The 14,245-nt window shown below is 43.5% G+C and overlaps 3 protein-coding genes across 4 annotated transcripts in view; 1 reads left to right on the forward strand and 2 right to left on the reverse strand.

Moving 5' to 3' along the window:
* Positions 1-159: 159 nt before the first annotated feature.
* Positions 160-1,412, forward strand: LOC120448558 (inositol monophosphatase 1). Its single transcript, XM_039630614.1, has 4 exons — positions 160-317; positions 388-521; positions 573-941; positions 994-1,412. Exons 1-4 carry the CDS (start codon positions 249-251, stop codon positions 1,256-1,258), a joined length of 837 nt encoding a protein of 278 aa, XP_039486548.1. The 5' UTR covers positions 160-248; the 3' UTR covers positions 1,259-1,412.
* A 191-nt stretch (positions 1,413-1,603) lies between these two features.
* LOC120448557 (ecdysone-induced protein 78C) overlaps positions 1,604-14,245 on the reverse strand; it is a 31,722-nt gene continuing 19,080 nt past the window's right edge. Inside the window, exons 1-4 of one of the 2 annotated variants that reach the window (XM_044006006.1) lie at positions 5,164-5,181; positions 4,461-5,107; positions 4,115-4,390; positions 1,604-4,055 (exon numbers count right to left, since the gene is read on the reverse strand). In XM_044006006.1, coding sequence (XP_043861941.1) covers positions 3,678-4,055; positions 4,115-4,390; positions 4,461-4,823 — 1,017 coding nt within the window. In that variant the 5' untranslated portion in view covers positions 4,824-5,107; positions 5,164-5,181 and the 3' untranslated portion in view covers positions 1,604-3,677. Of the gene's footprint in view, positions 4,056-4,114; positions 4,391-4,460; positions 5,108-5,163; positions 5,182-14,245 lie in introns of those variants that run through there. The other variant, XM_039630612.2, reaches the window with a different exon arrangement.
* LOC120448559 (probable endochitinase) lies at positions 9,312-11,518 on the reverse strand. The gene is made up of 3 exons (XM_039630615.2): positions 10,241-11,518; positions 10,113-10,155; positions 9,312-10,054 (listed from the first exon to the last, which is right to left on the reverse strand). The coding sequence occupies exons 2-3, from the start codon at positions 10,120-10,122 to the stop codon at positions 9,498-9,500; spliced, it is 567 nt and encodes a 188-aa protein (XP_039486549.2). The 5' UTR covers positions 10,123-10,155; positions 10,241-11,518; the 3' UTR covers positions 9,312-9,497.

Here is a 14,245-nt window from a genome sequence, read left to right on the forward strand (position 1 = left end):
AAGTTGAAAGGGGTCCTTATCATTACTAGAGAATGTAATTTTTAACTACAACAACGGTCCATTGTCCAATCAGAAATATTTTTGGTATTTTATTAGTATTTTCCCGAGCTTTATTGGAATAATTTAACGGTCGCGAGCTTTGGTCACTTTGCCCGTTATAGTATAATTTAATTAATACTTGCAACTTTTGATTTGTTAGCGGCTCATTGTCAATCCAGAGTCAATCCCAGAGAGAGCACCATTGGAAAATGTCGCACAACGTGGACGTGGAAAAGTGCTTGGAGGTGGCCAGCAACCTGGTTTCAGAAGCTGGAAGGGTAATTAGCAGTGGAAAAACCATCAATAGTAAGCTTACGGAATTTTCCTTCTTCCCGGCACATTTTCCAGCTCATCGCTCGGAACAATGAGCAGCGACAGGACTTCGTATGCAAGAGCAATGACATCGACTTGGTGACCCAAACAGATAAGGATGTGGAGCAGCTGCTGATGGACGGCATTCGTCGCCACTTTCCGGAGCACAAGTAAGATTCGTGCAGATTTTCCGGCCAGCTTTTCGACTATGCGAGTTACAGGTTCATCGGCGAGGAGGAAAGTAGCGGGGAGGAGGGTGTCAAGAAGCTGACCGATGACCCCACCTGGATCATTGATCCCGTGGACGGCACCATGAACTTTGTGCACGCCTTTCCCCACTCCTGCATCTCCGTTGGTCTGAAGGTGAACAAGGTCACGGAGCTGGGCTTGGTTTACAATCCCATCCTGGAGCAGCGTTTCACCGCGAGACGAGGGCATGGAGCTTTCTACAACGGGCGCAGGATACATGTGAGCGGTCAGAAGGAACTGGGAAAGGCGCTGGTCACCAGTGAATTCGGAACCACTCGGGACGAGGCCAAGATGAAGGTCGTGCATGAAAACTTCGAGAAGATGGCCAGAAAGGCGCATGGGTAAGTGATTACTTTAATGCAAGAATATTTCATTTGTTTCAACGTTCTCCAGCTTACGCGTCCTGGGCTCGGCCGCCCTCAATATGTCGATGGTTGCTCTGGGAGCCGCCGATGCCAATTATGAATTTGGAATTCACGCCTGGGATGTGTGTGCCGGAGACTTGATTGTCCGGGAGGCCGGAGGAGTGGTCATCGATCCGGCTGGCGGCGAATTCGACATCATGTCGCGGAGGGTCCTGGCGGCAGCCACACCAGAGTTGGCCCAAGAGATCTCCAAGGTGCTCACGCAGTTTCATCCCCTACCTCGCGATGATTAAGTACCGGCGCTTGGGCTACCTATGAATAAGCCAAAATGGGACTTAACTAACCAAAAGCATTTTAAATATACCGACCATGTACCTAACAACGGAACTGACTACGAAAAGTCATGAATATTCCGAATAAAAACGATTGATTAATGTAAAAACTATAGCTGTTGAGAATTTCCATGCTCATTTTAATGTTTTAGAAACAAATTTGGCAAATCATCTAAGAGATTTCTGGAATCGCAATTATCTGCTTAGTTCATATCTTTTGAAATAGTTTCTTACCCGCTGATAAACCTCCCTACTTTTCCATTACTTTATCAAATCATTTAAAGACGTTTGTTTGTTGTTTGTTTTTCTGTAATTTTATTACAATCTGCGTATGTATTTCGCTTTCTAATTAGTTTTTGCAGTATTCTTATCGTTTTCCGGCCTAGTGTTATGTATATGGTGTTTTGTTCTATTTATTATTTTTGTTTTAGGTTTTCAGTAAAGCGAGCTGGCCTCGTATCTGATATCTATATGCCCTATACTGCACACTGCACACCACGGATCCTCCATCAAATAATTTGCGTAGTACAGGGCATTGCAAGGTCGAGACTGCCGTCTCATCTTCGATGTGTTCAGATTGGGCATTGGTATGGATCAATAAACAACTAAGCAATGTCTTGCATATTGATATATGATTACTGTATACATCTGGTTGGATCTTTGCACTGTATTCGAGTTGAGCGATTAGTGGACATTAGCCATTATCGTAGGAAGTTGGCCTTCTTAATGCGCTGTAACTTCTGACCTTTTGTATTTCTGCTGTAGTTGCTGAGTATTTTGGACTGTCGGTAAGACCATTTAAAATTTGACACATCATTGAAAAATGTAATCAAAGCTACGGTAGGTAAAAAATTGTATCTATATATTTATTATATATATGTATATAATAGTTAGTTATAAGTTAATAATGTAATTAAAAATCTGTTGCTCCTGTTCTCGTTTTTAATGCTACATTCACAAGGTTCCATTATGCGCACTGGTTTACAAAATTAACACAGAGATTTCTTGGGTATGTGCGGGGATCGAAAATATAAGTGGATGTGATAGAGGGTAACTCTTTGCGGATCGGGAGAAAGAATTGCTACAGCATTGTAAGTTTCGTGTCTTCTAATATATTGCGAATAATCTATAAATTTATGTATATAGATCTATGTTGATTTTGATATTCTAGTTCAATAAGCAAAAGGTACACATGGAGCATAAAACGGCAGCCACAAGATTGATTGCAGCTGCCTCTACATTTAATATTTTCCTTTGTCACACTAATAAAATTTACAAAATTTTCTATATAAATTCAACAATCAATGAAGAGCTTTTTAGATAAGAATCCTTTTGATTTTTACATACATTTAGTTAATATATAGATCGATTTTAATGTTTATATTCATATATTTTGTTCGTCTGTCTGTCGGTTCCTCGATTTCCTCGCTTGTTTCCATATAAACTTAACACACAAATTTAGCACCAATCTATTCAAAAATTGATCAAACAATTTGATTGTTCCGAGTTTTACAAATGAAGCCTTAAAGCACTTAACTTAGACGGTCTCTAACCCAATTATCTTAATCGTACAATGTCAAATGTCTGATCTTAAGTAAGAAACTGAACACTTTCAATGGAGGTGGCCGTCGTCGAAGATCTGGTGATGATCATCCGACAACCAAGTGGGCAGATGGGTTTAAAATAATCAAGTCGGATCGAGTTAAAGGTAGAAATTAATTTAAATTTATTTACACGCAGATACAATAAACGCATCGATCTTCAATTTGAAATCTTTTAAACTAAGCATATCATCTTGAATATGTATACAACATATTATGTCAAATGGGATCTCCAACTACTGCAAGCGAACGTTGTGGGTCTTTTTGCTTTTTGACTACGCTATTTCCGTATTGCTAGCCGTAACGTACACATATCCGATATCGTTTATAGTAGTTAATATTATTTAAAAAAACCAGTATTAATCGAACTTTAACGCTCGCTCTTCAGTCGAGTTCTAAATAGATAGATGCCTTGGATAGATGCCTTGAATTTTGATGGATTCGTTTCTCCATTTTGGTTGGGATTTCGCGGGGATGAGTTGATGCTGTGATGCCTGGAGTGGAGCTTGATGAGTCAACAATGAAATAAATAATTTATGTTTGCGCATGGATATGTTCAGCGGGGAGTCCTAGTCGCTCTAACACTGCTAGTATAGTAATATGCATATATGCTTAGTGAACTATCTCTCCAGTAATGCTGAGTAGACGTTTATCTGATCTCCGGCCCTCCCACTTCGATCTATAGCTACGTTGCTTAAGCCTACAAGTGGTAGAATATTCTTTTGTTTTTATTGCGGTTTGCTTGCACGGCCCTGGAATCGCGGGCATCGCCTCACATCCTACAGCTCATCGTCGGCCTTCGGGATGTCGAAGATCTCGGCGAAGAGGGGCGGCAGGCGCAGCTTGGTCCAGTTCATCCGTAGCCAGTCTAGGTGTGAGAAGTGCTTGGCACCCAAGGATCTCAGCTCGGGTACCTTGGCCTCCAGCGCCGGCATCAGTTGCAGTGCCTGCGGGGATCCTGCCCGCGAGCGCAGGATTTGTACGCGCAGCGCCTCGGCCACCAGTTCCCTGGCCCGGCCGATCACCTTGGGCTCGCTGAGTCCAGCTCGATCCGAGGCCAGCAGCACCATGGCCGAGAAGAGTCCGATCTCGGTGTCACTCAGCCCGTAGGCGTTCAGGGTGTTGGCAAAGTTCAGCAAGGCGTTGACAAAGTCAGACTAAAAAAGAGCCAGACTAAAAACGCGTGTTTTCTTTAATGTTTACTGGCGGAACTCACATCGTATAGTATCTCGAGCTGCTGGCGCGTCAGGTAGGCACCATCGTCCAGTGTCAGTGTCGCCTCATTGATCAACCTGGCCACATGGGTCAACCAGACCTCGAAGAAGCCCAGCTTGATGAGTATAAGCTGGTCGTCTTGGGTGAAATCACAGAAGCCAGGTACGCGTTTCGCAAACTCCACAATCCGCTGAACGCCAGGCGTCACTCTGGCCGAGAACTGTTGCCACAGCCAGATCTTCTGGAACTCCAGACTCTCCGCCACTGTGCTGGCAATCTGTGGAAGTGGGGGACATAGTACATAGTACATAGAAGTACTGAACTTTTTCGGCTTCTGCGGCACTTACCCCATTTTGTGGCACCGTCACGGGACGACGCATGAGTTCCCTGGTCAGTTCCTCCGTGTAGGAGCAGTTGAGGCGGTGCGCCTGCGACACGCACATGATGACATCGTAGACGGTGAGCTCGTTCGCCGTTCCCGCCAGTCCGTCGTGGCACATGCCCACCTGGTGGGCATCCGTCCCCATGCCCGCCATGCCCACCATGCTGCCGCCCACCAGTTGCTGGTGTCCGCCCACAACGACAACGCCGACGCTCACGCCGCTGCCACCGCTGGCATTACCGCTGCTACTGTTGTTGTTGTTATTGTTATTGTTATTGGCACTATTGCAACCGCCCAGCTCCGATGGCGAGGAGGCGATCGAACACATTTGTGGCGTTTGTGGAGTACTCGGGGTCTTCACTCGTACGCCGCTTACATGCGGTTGCTGTTGCAGTTGCAGTTGCTGTTGTGGCTGCTGCTGTTGCTGGTTTTGCTGGTTTTGCTGTTGCTGTAGAAGATGCTGTTGATGCTGCTGCTGCAGGTGACTCGGGTGCAGTGTGCTGCTGGTGGTCTCATCCACATTGAGGGAGGCAGGAGCTCCAGCGGCGGCGGAGGAGGCAGCCGCTCCGTTCAGCTCACGGGAACGCTTGGGAACGCGACCATAACGTACAGCTGCGTGGGTAGAGTATATTGAAAAAAGGGGTAATGAGTTACTTAGTCATTCGCACCATAACAAATCGAAAATCCCCACAGTTTTTGTATATAAACTGACAAGCTGCTGTAATTTTAATGACCCCTGGTTGTCCGGAAGTCGGAAATTCTGCAGAGGTCGATTTATACATGAATATTACATACAAGTTCGAACAACTATTTTTTAAAGTATGCATATCCGTATTTAGTATGTTTAAATATTCAATGTTTTTAATAATTTAATATTTTGCAGGTGTAACAGCTGAAGACTAGAGACTAGTGTATTCCATCTTCTTTTACATCTATACATAATCCATGTAAGACTTACATTTATTTCTGTGCATCCAAAAAGTATGCTATGAATTGCATGTTACATTCCATTTATATCGCCAAGAAATGCTGATGCGCATGTTTACCCATTAAAATAGTGCGTATTTTTTCATGGCTTGTATCTTATTAGTCACCTGACTATTTAAATTAAAAATCCGCTCCCTAAAATATACGCGATTATCATATCATAGCCCCACAACAAGTGATGTTAAATTCTTTGCATTTAGTTGGGAAAGTGAAAAACTGGCACACGCATAAATCTTAGAAATGCGTCACACACTTGTAGATACTTTCGGGTATCTTTCAAGCAAATGCCAACATATCTGTTCTGTCGACTAGAAAATTTGCGTGTCCTACAAGTTGTTGTTTGCTTGGTCTGTCGAAATGCGATACATTCTGTCTGGGGAAAATAATTAATTTCAATTTTTCGCTTAGCGTTTGAAGTCTTCATTAGCCATAAGGTTGTTTCGTCATTTCTTGAATATCTTGAGTGTCGTGTATTTGAAATTGCAAAATGTGAGATGATTTCGCTTTGTGCAACCGAAGACAGCACATATTTTATTAATTAAAATCGCATTTGGCTGCACAAAAAGCCAACCAAAGAGATAGATAGACAGACTGAAAAAGAAGCAGACGCAGCTGCTCCAGTTGCTCCAGTTGCCGGCTTTCAATGCTCACTTTATCAGTGGGACATTGACCCACTGCGCTCAATATGAAAACGTAGGCAAGTGATTTCGTTGTTTTTCCTCTTGCCTTATTTGAGTTTATGTGCGGCTATTTCCTCGGCTCTGCCGACTTGGGCTGTTACTGCGTGTTGTTGTGGTCTGGCGGTAGCCGCCGCCGGCGGTTTCCAAACAAACAATCACAACACTAATGACGAAAGCCCCTCGCTGCCCCTACTATGCGTCAGCATATTGGACTGACAACATCGCAAGACACCATTAAATAAAGTAACACAAAATACGCTCAGCGTAAAGCAAAAGTGAAAGAAACTTCGCATGCATTGCGCATACGCGGCGTGGACAGGCGATGCCGGAAAACTCTTTTGCACGCAAAGCATCGCCAGCATATGTATATGTATATGTATATGTATATGTAGGGGAAAAAATAACAATCTAGCCGAGTGAAAGATGGCCAGCACACTGACCCATTTATGGCCCACCAAAACATGGCAGCTGCGATGGTGCTTAGGTCACAAAGGTCGTTGGCACTGCACACGGAGACATTTGTGATCATTAATTTCTTGGCATTTTGCGAAGATTTCATTGGACAAATACATGTATACTCTTATTATTTAAAGATTTATAACTTATAAGCGAGATAAATCAGAGTTTGACTACTTAGCAGAAAAGGGGATTATTATATAAGTCAAGTGTAATACTAATTGTTAACTTATTTATTCTATTTGTGTATTGATTGGTGAGTCTATTGCTGAAAATATTTGCTCTATTAAAATTTGATGAGCTAATCTCGGAGTGGCTGACCTATTTTGGTGATAGTCTTAGCAGCTCCAGAAGACCCTGAGCCGTAACTTCCCTGACCTTAGTGATCCCATAACGACCGCCGCCAGACGAGTTTTTAGTACCAGCCTTGAGGCGCTCGTAAGTCTAGGTTTCTAGGTTCGCATTGTGCCAGAGTCACGCTTTTCACCGCCCACCGAAGAGCGTTGATCGTAAATTGTCTCGTTGGCGTTAATTGTCACAGCTCGTAAATTAATTATGGCATAATTCGCCACACACTATGATAATAGCACCCTCATATAGAATTGGACATTGGGTTTTGAGGCTGTCGGCAGCTTCGATACGGCGCTAATTGCTTATGGCGGTCACTTGGCGTTCTTGCTCTGTTTGTTCTAAGGTGTTTTCAATTAGCGACCGAGGGTCTCGAAACATTGATTTGCAGGTGAATTCAGCAAGGTTTCCAGTCGTCGCGAGTGCGTCCGTATTGGAATTGGAGTCTCCACGATTGCGGAATTGGGAACACACAAGGCAGCAAAGTCCCCAACACAATACCCCATCATTATTTATTCAATCGACCTGGACCTGGACATGGACCTGGATCTCGGCGCCTCCACTCGCACGTCACCTGTCACCACCCACGGAGCGGCGCACATTCAGGACAGGTCAACACCATCCATTACACACAAGCATCGGGCCAAGTTGGGGAGTTGGGCAGCCCAAGCCCAAGCCCACATAAATAAGCGGAGCATTGCTGCTGGCCTAAGCTCTAACTTTTTTCCCAGCTAAAAGCATCTTAAGTGATTTAGTGCAGCCAAATGACAAGCATGAAAGCATCAGGGAAGTGGGGAAAGTGGGGAAGAAGCGGAGCAGCGAAGTGGGGATCCAGAAGAGAGCGGGAAAACTCGTTTAGGCCAGATTTCCAGTGTGAAATGCACCCGGGGAAACCCACATTGTGCTCTCTTTAAATTCCACGAAAAGTTGAATATATTTTTGTACACCGTATGATGATGATAGTGTAACTTTATTCCCGAGTTTTTTAGGAAAATGAAAACATATTTTATAATGTAAGCTAGTAGGCCGATTTAAGTAATAAGTTTATTTATGAGGGTTTTTTTTTCTAACCAAACTGTGTTTAAAATTAAGCAAATTATCGTTTAAAAATAATGTTTACGATGATAAATTCTCATAAAAAAAATCTTGGTGTATTTAAAAAGCGGGCAATTTTCTATATAAAGCCGAGTACTGCAACCATTTGTCGAGTGCACAAAGTTGGGTGAGGGGTTTCTTGCTAAGCCGCGCTCCGCACTTCTGGTTGTAGCAAAAAATTTGGGTCACCGAGATCTGAGGCAGCAGAAGTGCGAGCAGCTTCGCAAAGTGCCCAAAAGTTGCCACATTTGGCTGGATTCTGTTTCTTGTCGTTCGTGCCCCAACTTTTGGTCGCTTTTGCTCTTTCGACGCTTAGCGGACCGAGCCGGGCCATTAGCATGCGAAGGGGGCCAAATTGCCAACTGCCAACTGCCAACAGGCAACATCCAACTGCCAAAGCTCCCCATGCCGTAGTAACACATGCACAGACACAGATACGTATGTTCGTTCATAAGCATATATAGTTGATGCTTTTCGGCTTTATCGTGCGCATGAATGGCCTCCCTCGCTGCCCCCTTTCCCCCTTTCCCCCTTCCCCCACCGCCCATCCGATGACCTCGTTTGAGGTCGTTCGTTCACCTGTCGCTGCTGGCTGCACTTAATGCACCTTACACTCTCTACATTTGCATGACTTCCCGGGCGAGCCGGAGTGTGTGTGCGTGTGTACTATGTGTGTTTACCCAGTTACGAAATTGTCCAAAATGCTGCGGCTTACTGCCGGGTGAAAGTTTGTAGTTTGCCTGCTGTGCCACAGAGCAAAGCTATGGGGGCCAACTGTTGGAATAGCCCATGTTCAGCTCAACTTTAATGGTATATTTTGTTTTGTGAAAAGGGTTTGCACTCCTTTTTCCGCGCCGTGTACGAAGCTAAGCATTACTGATGAACCCATGTACTTTTGATTCCTTTCATATGCACCTGGGTGTGCCAGTCAGCGAGTGTGTGCCGCTCTATGTGGAGCAGCTGAAATTGTTAGTTGCGTGCTAAATTTGTTTCTTTTCTCAGCCGGCGGTGGCAACAGCAACAGCCACAGCAACAAAAACTCGAACGCAGCAACCGCCCACACGCCCCAACTAACAACAACAACAAAAGCAGCAATAATATTAGGAGCAACAATAACAATGAACTGCAAAATTGTGTCAAGCAATTTGCGTAAATTATCGCCATGTTGTTGGTTTTTTGCCTATTCGCTGACTATTCATGAGTACAATTGCAGTTTAATGACCGTTCAAATTAACTTTGCCTCACTTCGATTTGCCATGACACATATTTATTTGATTTAATTTTGCCCCCAGCAATAAATCCCGGTGTAGCATCAAAAGTTGCCATTGGTATTAAAGAAAGTACTATGATATTGCACTCGATGCTGATACAATATTAATGGGTTTGCATAAGCTCATAATATAAAAATGCTTTTTAATACCTAAAAGGGCCACGTCTTAGTCCTGGTTAGCGGGACAGTTTTTCACTTTATGGGAATAATCGCATAAGATCTTCTCCCGATCGAACCATTTTCCCAGCTCACAGAGTCCCAAAACGGCGCAACTTCCATAGCAGGTGTAAAAATTTCGACAGTGATTCGGATGAGGGATACTCTTTTCTTGAAATTGGCATGTCACATCATTGGCACAAGGTCCAGGAGGTCCTGGAGGTTCTGACGTTGTAGTTGTGGTAGTGGTGGTAGTGGTGGTAGTAGTGGTCGGTGTGGTGGGCGTAGGTGTTGTAGTGTTTCCTGAACAAGTGCCATCAAATCTGGGGCAATGACCCAGCACACACGTTTTCGAGGAAATGTCGAAAATCAGACCCTGAGGGCACTTCACCTTCTCGTAGGAACCATTGCCACAAATGTAGTAACCGGAGCAATCTTCGCAGTCCGGAACTAAATCGTTCACCAAATGACCCGAGCATATGCAACTTTCATCTGCACTGTAGACATAACGCTGTCCAGAAGTGAAATAATCACCGAGGATGCAGAGTCCTCCCAAGAAGATCACAGCTGCAAGGTGTGTCCTTAAGATCTGCGTTTATATAAACAGAAGCCTGCTAATGCTCACCCAACTTCATGCTTTCAGCAATCTTTCAGAATCGCAACTAAAACTTTACGGTTTAACAAAGCCGATTTATAGAGATTTTTAGTTACATAATGGCTGGTCAAACAGTTCCATTGTTGCATTTTATTTACCCTGCAATTGACCCAATGTCCATTCTATCCGGTATGTCCATTTCACACCCCCACATCCATTCCACTTGAGATAACGCTCAGTCTTTGTTTATTTTATAACCAATCATCGCTTATGATATCGGTCTGAATTAAATCCAAACAAGTCGATGGATAAGAAAATCATCATATGTATAGCACGTGTTCGCACATTTACGTTTTTGGGGCAGGGCAAACAGTCAGAATATGAATAAAAAATCGAGCGAGAAATCAAAGGCAGCCATATATGCAAATTTTGAACTGACCTACTCCCATAAGAAAATCAAATAAAGCCAAGCGAAGCGATACGAACCGATACGATACGATACGATACGATACAATACGATACGAAACAAAACTATACCAAATGGAGAAACGAGTCGGATGGAGAACGCCAAAAAGATCAAAATCCCAAAGTGCTGGCAAATATTTATGGAAATCCTTAGCGGAGGGCATCGATCTCGAGTCAATCACATTTTGTGGATTTTTCGAGCAGCGGGAGGTTGACAGATTCCAATGGCAAATTGCGGGCAATTAGCGGGGATTTGGAGAAAGGCTTTCCACACAGTGTAAATGGAACCACTTTCGGGGGAATAATTTCTTCTTTATCTTTTTCTTTCCCATTCACATGCTCATCTGAGTTGCTGACCCGCCTTCAAATACTCCAGACCTCCGATTCTCATTCTGATTCCCTATCCACACGGACCACTCACATATATACGTATACATAATTCACTTAAGCGCGTTCAACGAAGCGAGATGAATGACCTCAATTTGAATAGTTGTCCATATAGCCAAAGTTCCCCTCTCGGAATTTCGGGTGCCATTTAAATCAACAAAGCCACCGCCTACTTTTTCTGTCTTTTTTTTTGACAATCTCTTCTTTTACGTTCTGTTTTCACGTTGATTGCATTCTTGTAAAATTATTCAAATGCTCCACAATTTTCGGGGCCAGTTTTCTCTCATAAAGCTGGGGAATCGGGGTTATAATTATTGTGCTGAAAAGGAGTGGCTGCCCCGACGCCTTCTTCATCCATCGTTATAACGATATGACCAGCACCATCGCCATCACCATTACCATCGTCATCATCATCATCATTGCCACCATCGTCGTTGTCGCAGTCGTTGCCGCTGGCATCGTTTTTCTTTTTTATCTATTTGACACAATTCTCTGGGCAAAGTTGAGCTCCACCTCCACCGCGCCCCTGCTCGGATTTTTGTTTAGTGACACAGTTTATACGACGTTCTCTTTTCTCTATTTTTTTTTGTTTTGACTACCTAATTAGATAAAAACGGAGAGTCTTGGGTGGTTGGACTCTCGCTATAGATAGAGCCAGAAAATAAACCTCTAATGGGCAGAGGCTTAGATAAATTGCCAGCGACAAGACTTCATCAGAAATCTGTAATAACTGGCGCGCTTCACGTCCGGCCATAAACATTTCAATTAGCCAGCAGCTTAGCGTAGATTATCGGCAGCAGAGTGCCAACTTCCAAAAATATCGCTACACCGAAAGAAATCATATCATGTTTATCATATATAATGCTAAATAAAATGTTAACTTCATTTTACACACGGATTTGCAAGAACTGCAAAAGTTGTGTCGGATAACTAAAATAAAAAATTTATATTTGGCAGTGTAAGTTTTCTTAACATTCTTAAGCGTATTTTACAAATCAGATAACGAGAATATTAAAAATGAAAGGGAAAAGAATAAAAAGAAGCATTTTTTGCGGTGTAGAGTCAGCGGAATTACCACATCATTAAGAGTATTTTGAACCTGCTCGAATAAGCATTTTCTTAAACCGCATTTATGGGATGCTGCGTCAGAATCGAAAATGAATTTCAGTCTCGCATTAGGCATGCAAAATTCAAAATTAAAGCGCTCGAAATTAAAAGTTAAGCTGCCGGAAGCATCTCTAACTGTAAACCGCAAGCGGGCAAACAAGTCGCGGGCAACGCGGCGGATGAGCAATGCCGCTGAATTATCGCCGCGAGACGTGCGAATTCGAGTGGTCTTATCAAATATTTGTACCAAAATGTGTGGCTAAATAAAAAAAAAAAAAAAAAAAATTGCAAGCAAATCAAGGCAGACGGTCGAAAAAAAAGTAGCAAGAGGACGAAAATCAAATAAAATAGAAGAGGAAAAATAGGTTTTGATGCTCCACATTGATAAGCTGCGAGCGCATTAGCAATTAGCAAATTAAATGCCAGCCCAGCGAACGCGCGTTTGTGCTATAAATGTTTCAATGAACTAAAAAAGCCTTCGGATCCCATCTATCTATCTATCCGGTCGAGGGAACCTTAATGAACAGAGCAAACAATTAAATTAGCCAAGAGGCAACCCGTCAGGCCGAAGACAAAAATGCTTTTCGACAGGGCGAAACTAGAACGCCGCCACATTTGTGAAATGCCAAAGACACTCTCATCACCACAAATACTTTAATAGAGCCGAGATACAGATACAAATACAGATACACATACACTCAGCAGATGAGATCAACGCTCCCATCAGATCCGTCGATCGTCGATCGCCGATTGCCGGGTGATCGATCGTTAGGGCAGCTGCTGCCAGTCAGGCAGCCAGTCCAATCCAATCCAATCCAATCCAACCCGTGATTGATTGAATTAATAATACGAATTAACAGCGCCAAGTAGGTGAGATCAATGTTCGCGGGCCAAGTCGAACGGTGGGCGTTTAGGGGCGCTTTCATCTGCTTTTATCTGCAGAAGCTGCCAAAGTGTCTGAAGCTATCAAAGCAACGGAACGATATGGATCATAATAGTGGATAACATAACTATGAGGTGTGTGTATTGCTCCTGAACAACAGAAGCTGTGACTATTCATTGGGCCAAAATGCTGCTCAACCCATTGAACATATCTTATAGATTAGCTCTATACTTGTAAAATGTGTAGATATTTTTCAAATGAATCAGATAGCTACATTTTATTAGACGCATTGTAATTCAACTTAACATTATCTAAGATATGTCCCATTATCGATTAGTGTCCCAAGTTTTCCCTCTAGTTGCTAATTCCATGTAAGCCCCATCAAGTTTCCTTCGAATCTCGGCATAATCAGATCCCGCCGAGCGGCACTGATATCATCAGCTTCCTGTCCGACTGGACGGCCCCTACTTCTGTCTCAGCATAATAAGATCAACATCAGATCCGTCACCATATTGTCAATAAAAGTCAACCAGAGTCGTTGTCTTCATTATGAGGAGCACTCTCGCACAGATACTCCACATACTCGAACGTACAAAAACACACTCATATGAAGACAGACGATCAATGACCGCGACGTAGAGTTGGTTCCCCTGGTTCCCTGGTTCCCTGGTCCCCTGGTCCCTGCACTCCCGGACTCCGATGCCCGACCGAATCCCCTATGCTCCCCCGATCCTTTCGGGGCACTGGCCACTGGCCACAGGCCACTGGCTATGGGGAAATCGGGAATCGGCAATGGGCTGCAGTGCGTTGAACTATAAACGTCGTTCTTTGGCGTTGTTGTGGTTCTTGTTGTTACTGTTGCTGTTGCTGTTGTTGTTGCTGCTGTTGTTATTGCTGGGGCATTTCATTCTTGAGTTTTTGCCGAGCGCTGTTTGGCAACGTCATCGTCATCAGCAGGCGATTACGATCGTCATCATTTTGAGAGTCTGGCAGGGAGTTTGCCCGGCCAGCTTGTTTTGCAATATCATAATCAGAAGCCCCCCGTCCGATTCCCGTTTCTCCACTATCTGTGCTCATTTAGCAATTCGGATTCGGTGCAACGAACGCGAATTGGTGAGTTGTTGTGACTCCCTATCTGGATCTTTTGCTCAAGTTACTCTCTTTTGCACAGTGAACAATGTCTACTGTGTTATATTTCGTTATATTTCCTTTTAAACATTTTAAGTTGATATACATATAGTATTGTACCTCCATTTCCGAGTTTGAATTCGCTTTCAAATATTTCAAAAAAAAAAAAGGTGAAGATTTTGAATTATGGAGT

The sequence above is a fragment of the Drosophila santomea genome, chromosome 3L, assembly GCF_016746245.2.
Source record: "Drosophila santomea strain STO CAGO 1482 chromosome 3L, Prin_Dsan_1.1, whole genome shotgun sequence".
NCBI lineage: Eukaryota > Metazoa > Arthropoda > Insecta > Diptera > Drosophilidae > Drosophila > Drosophila santomea.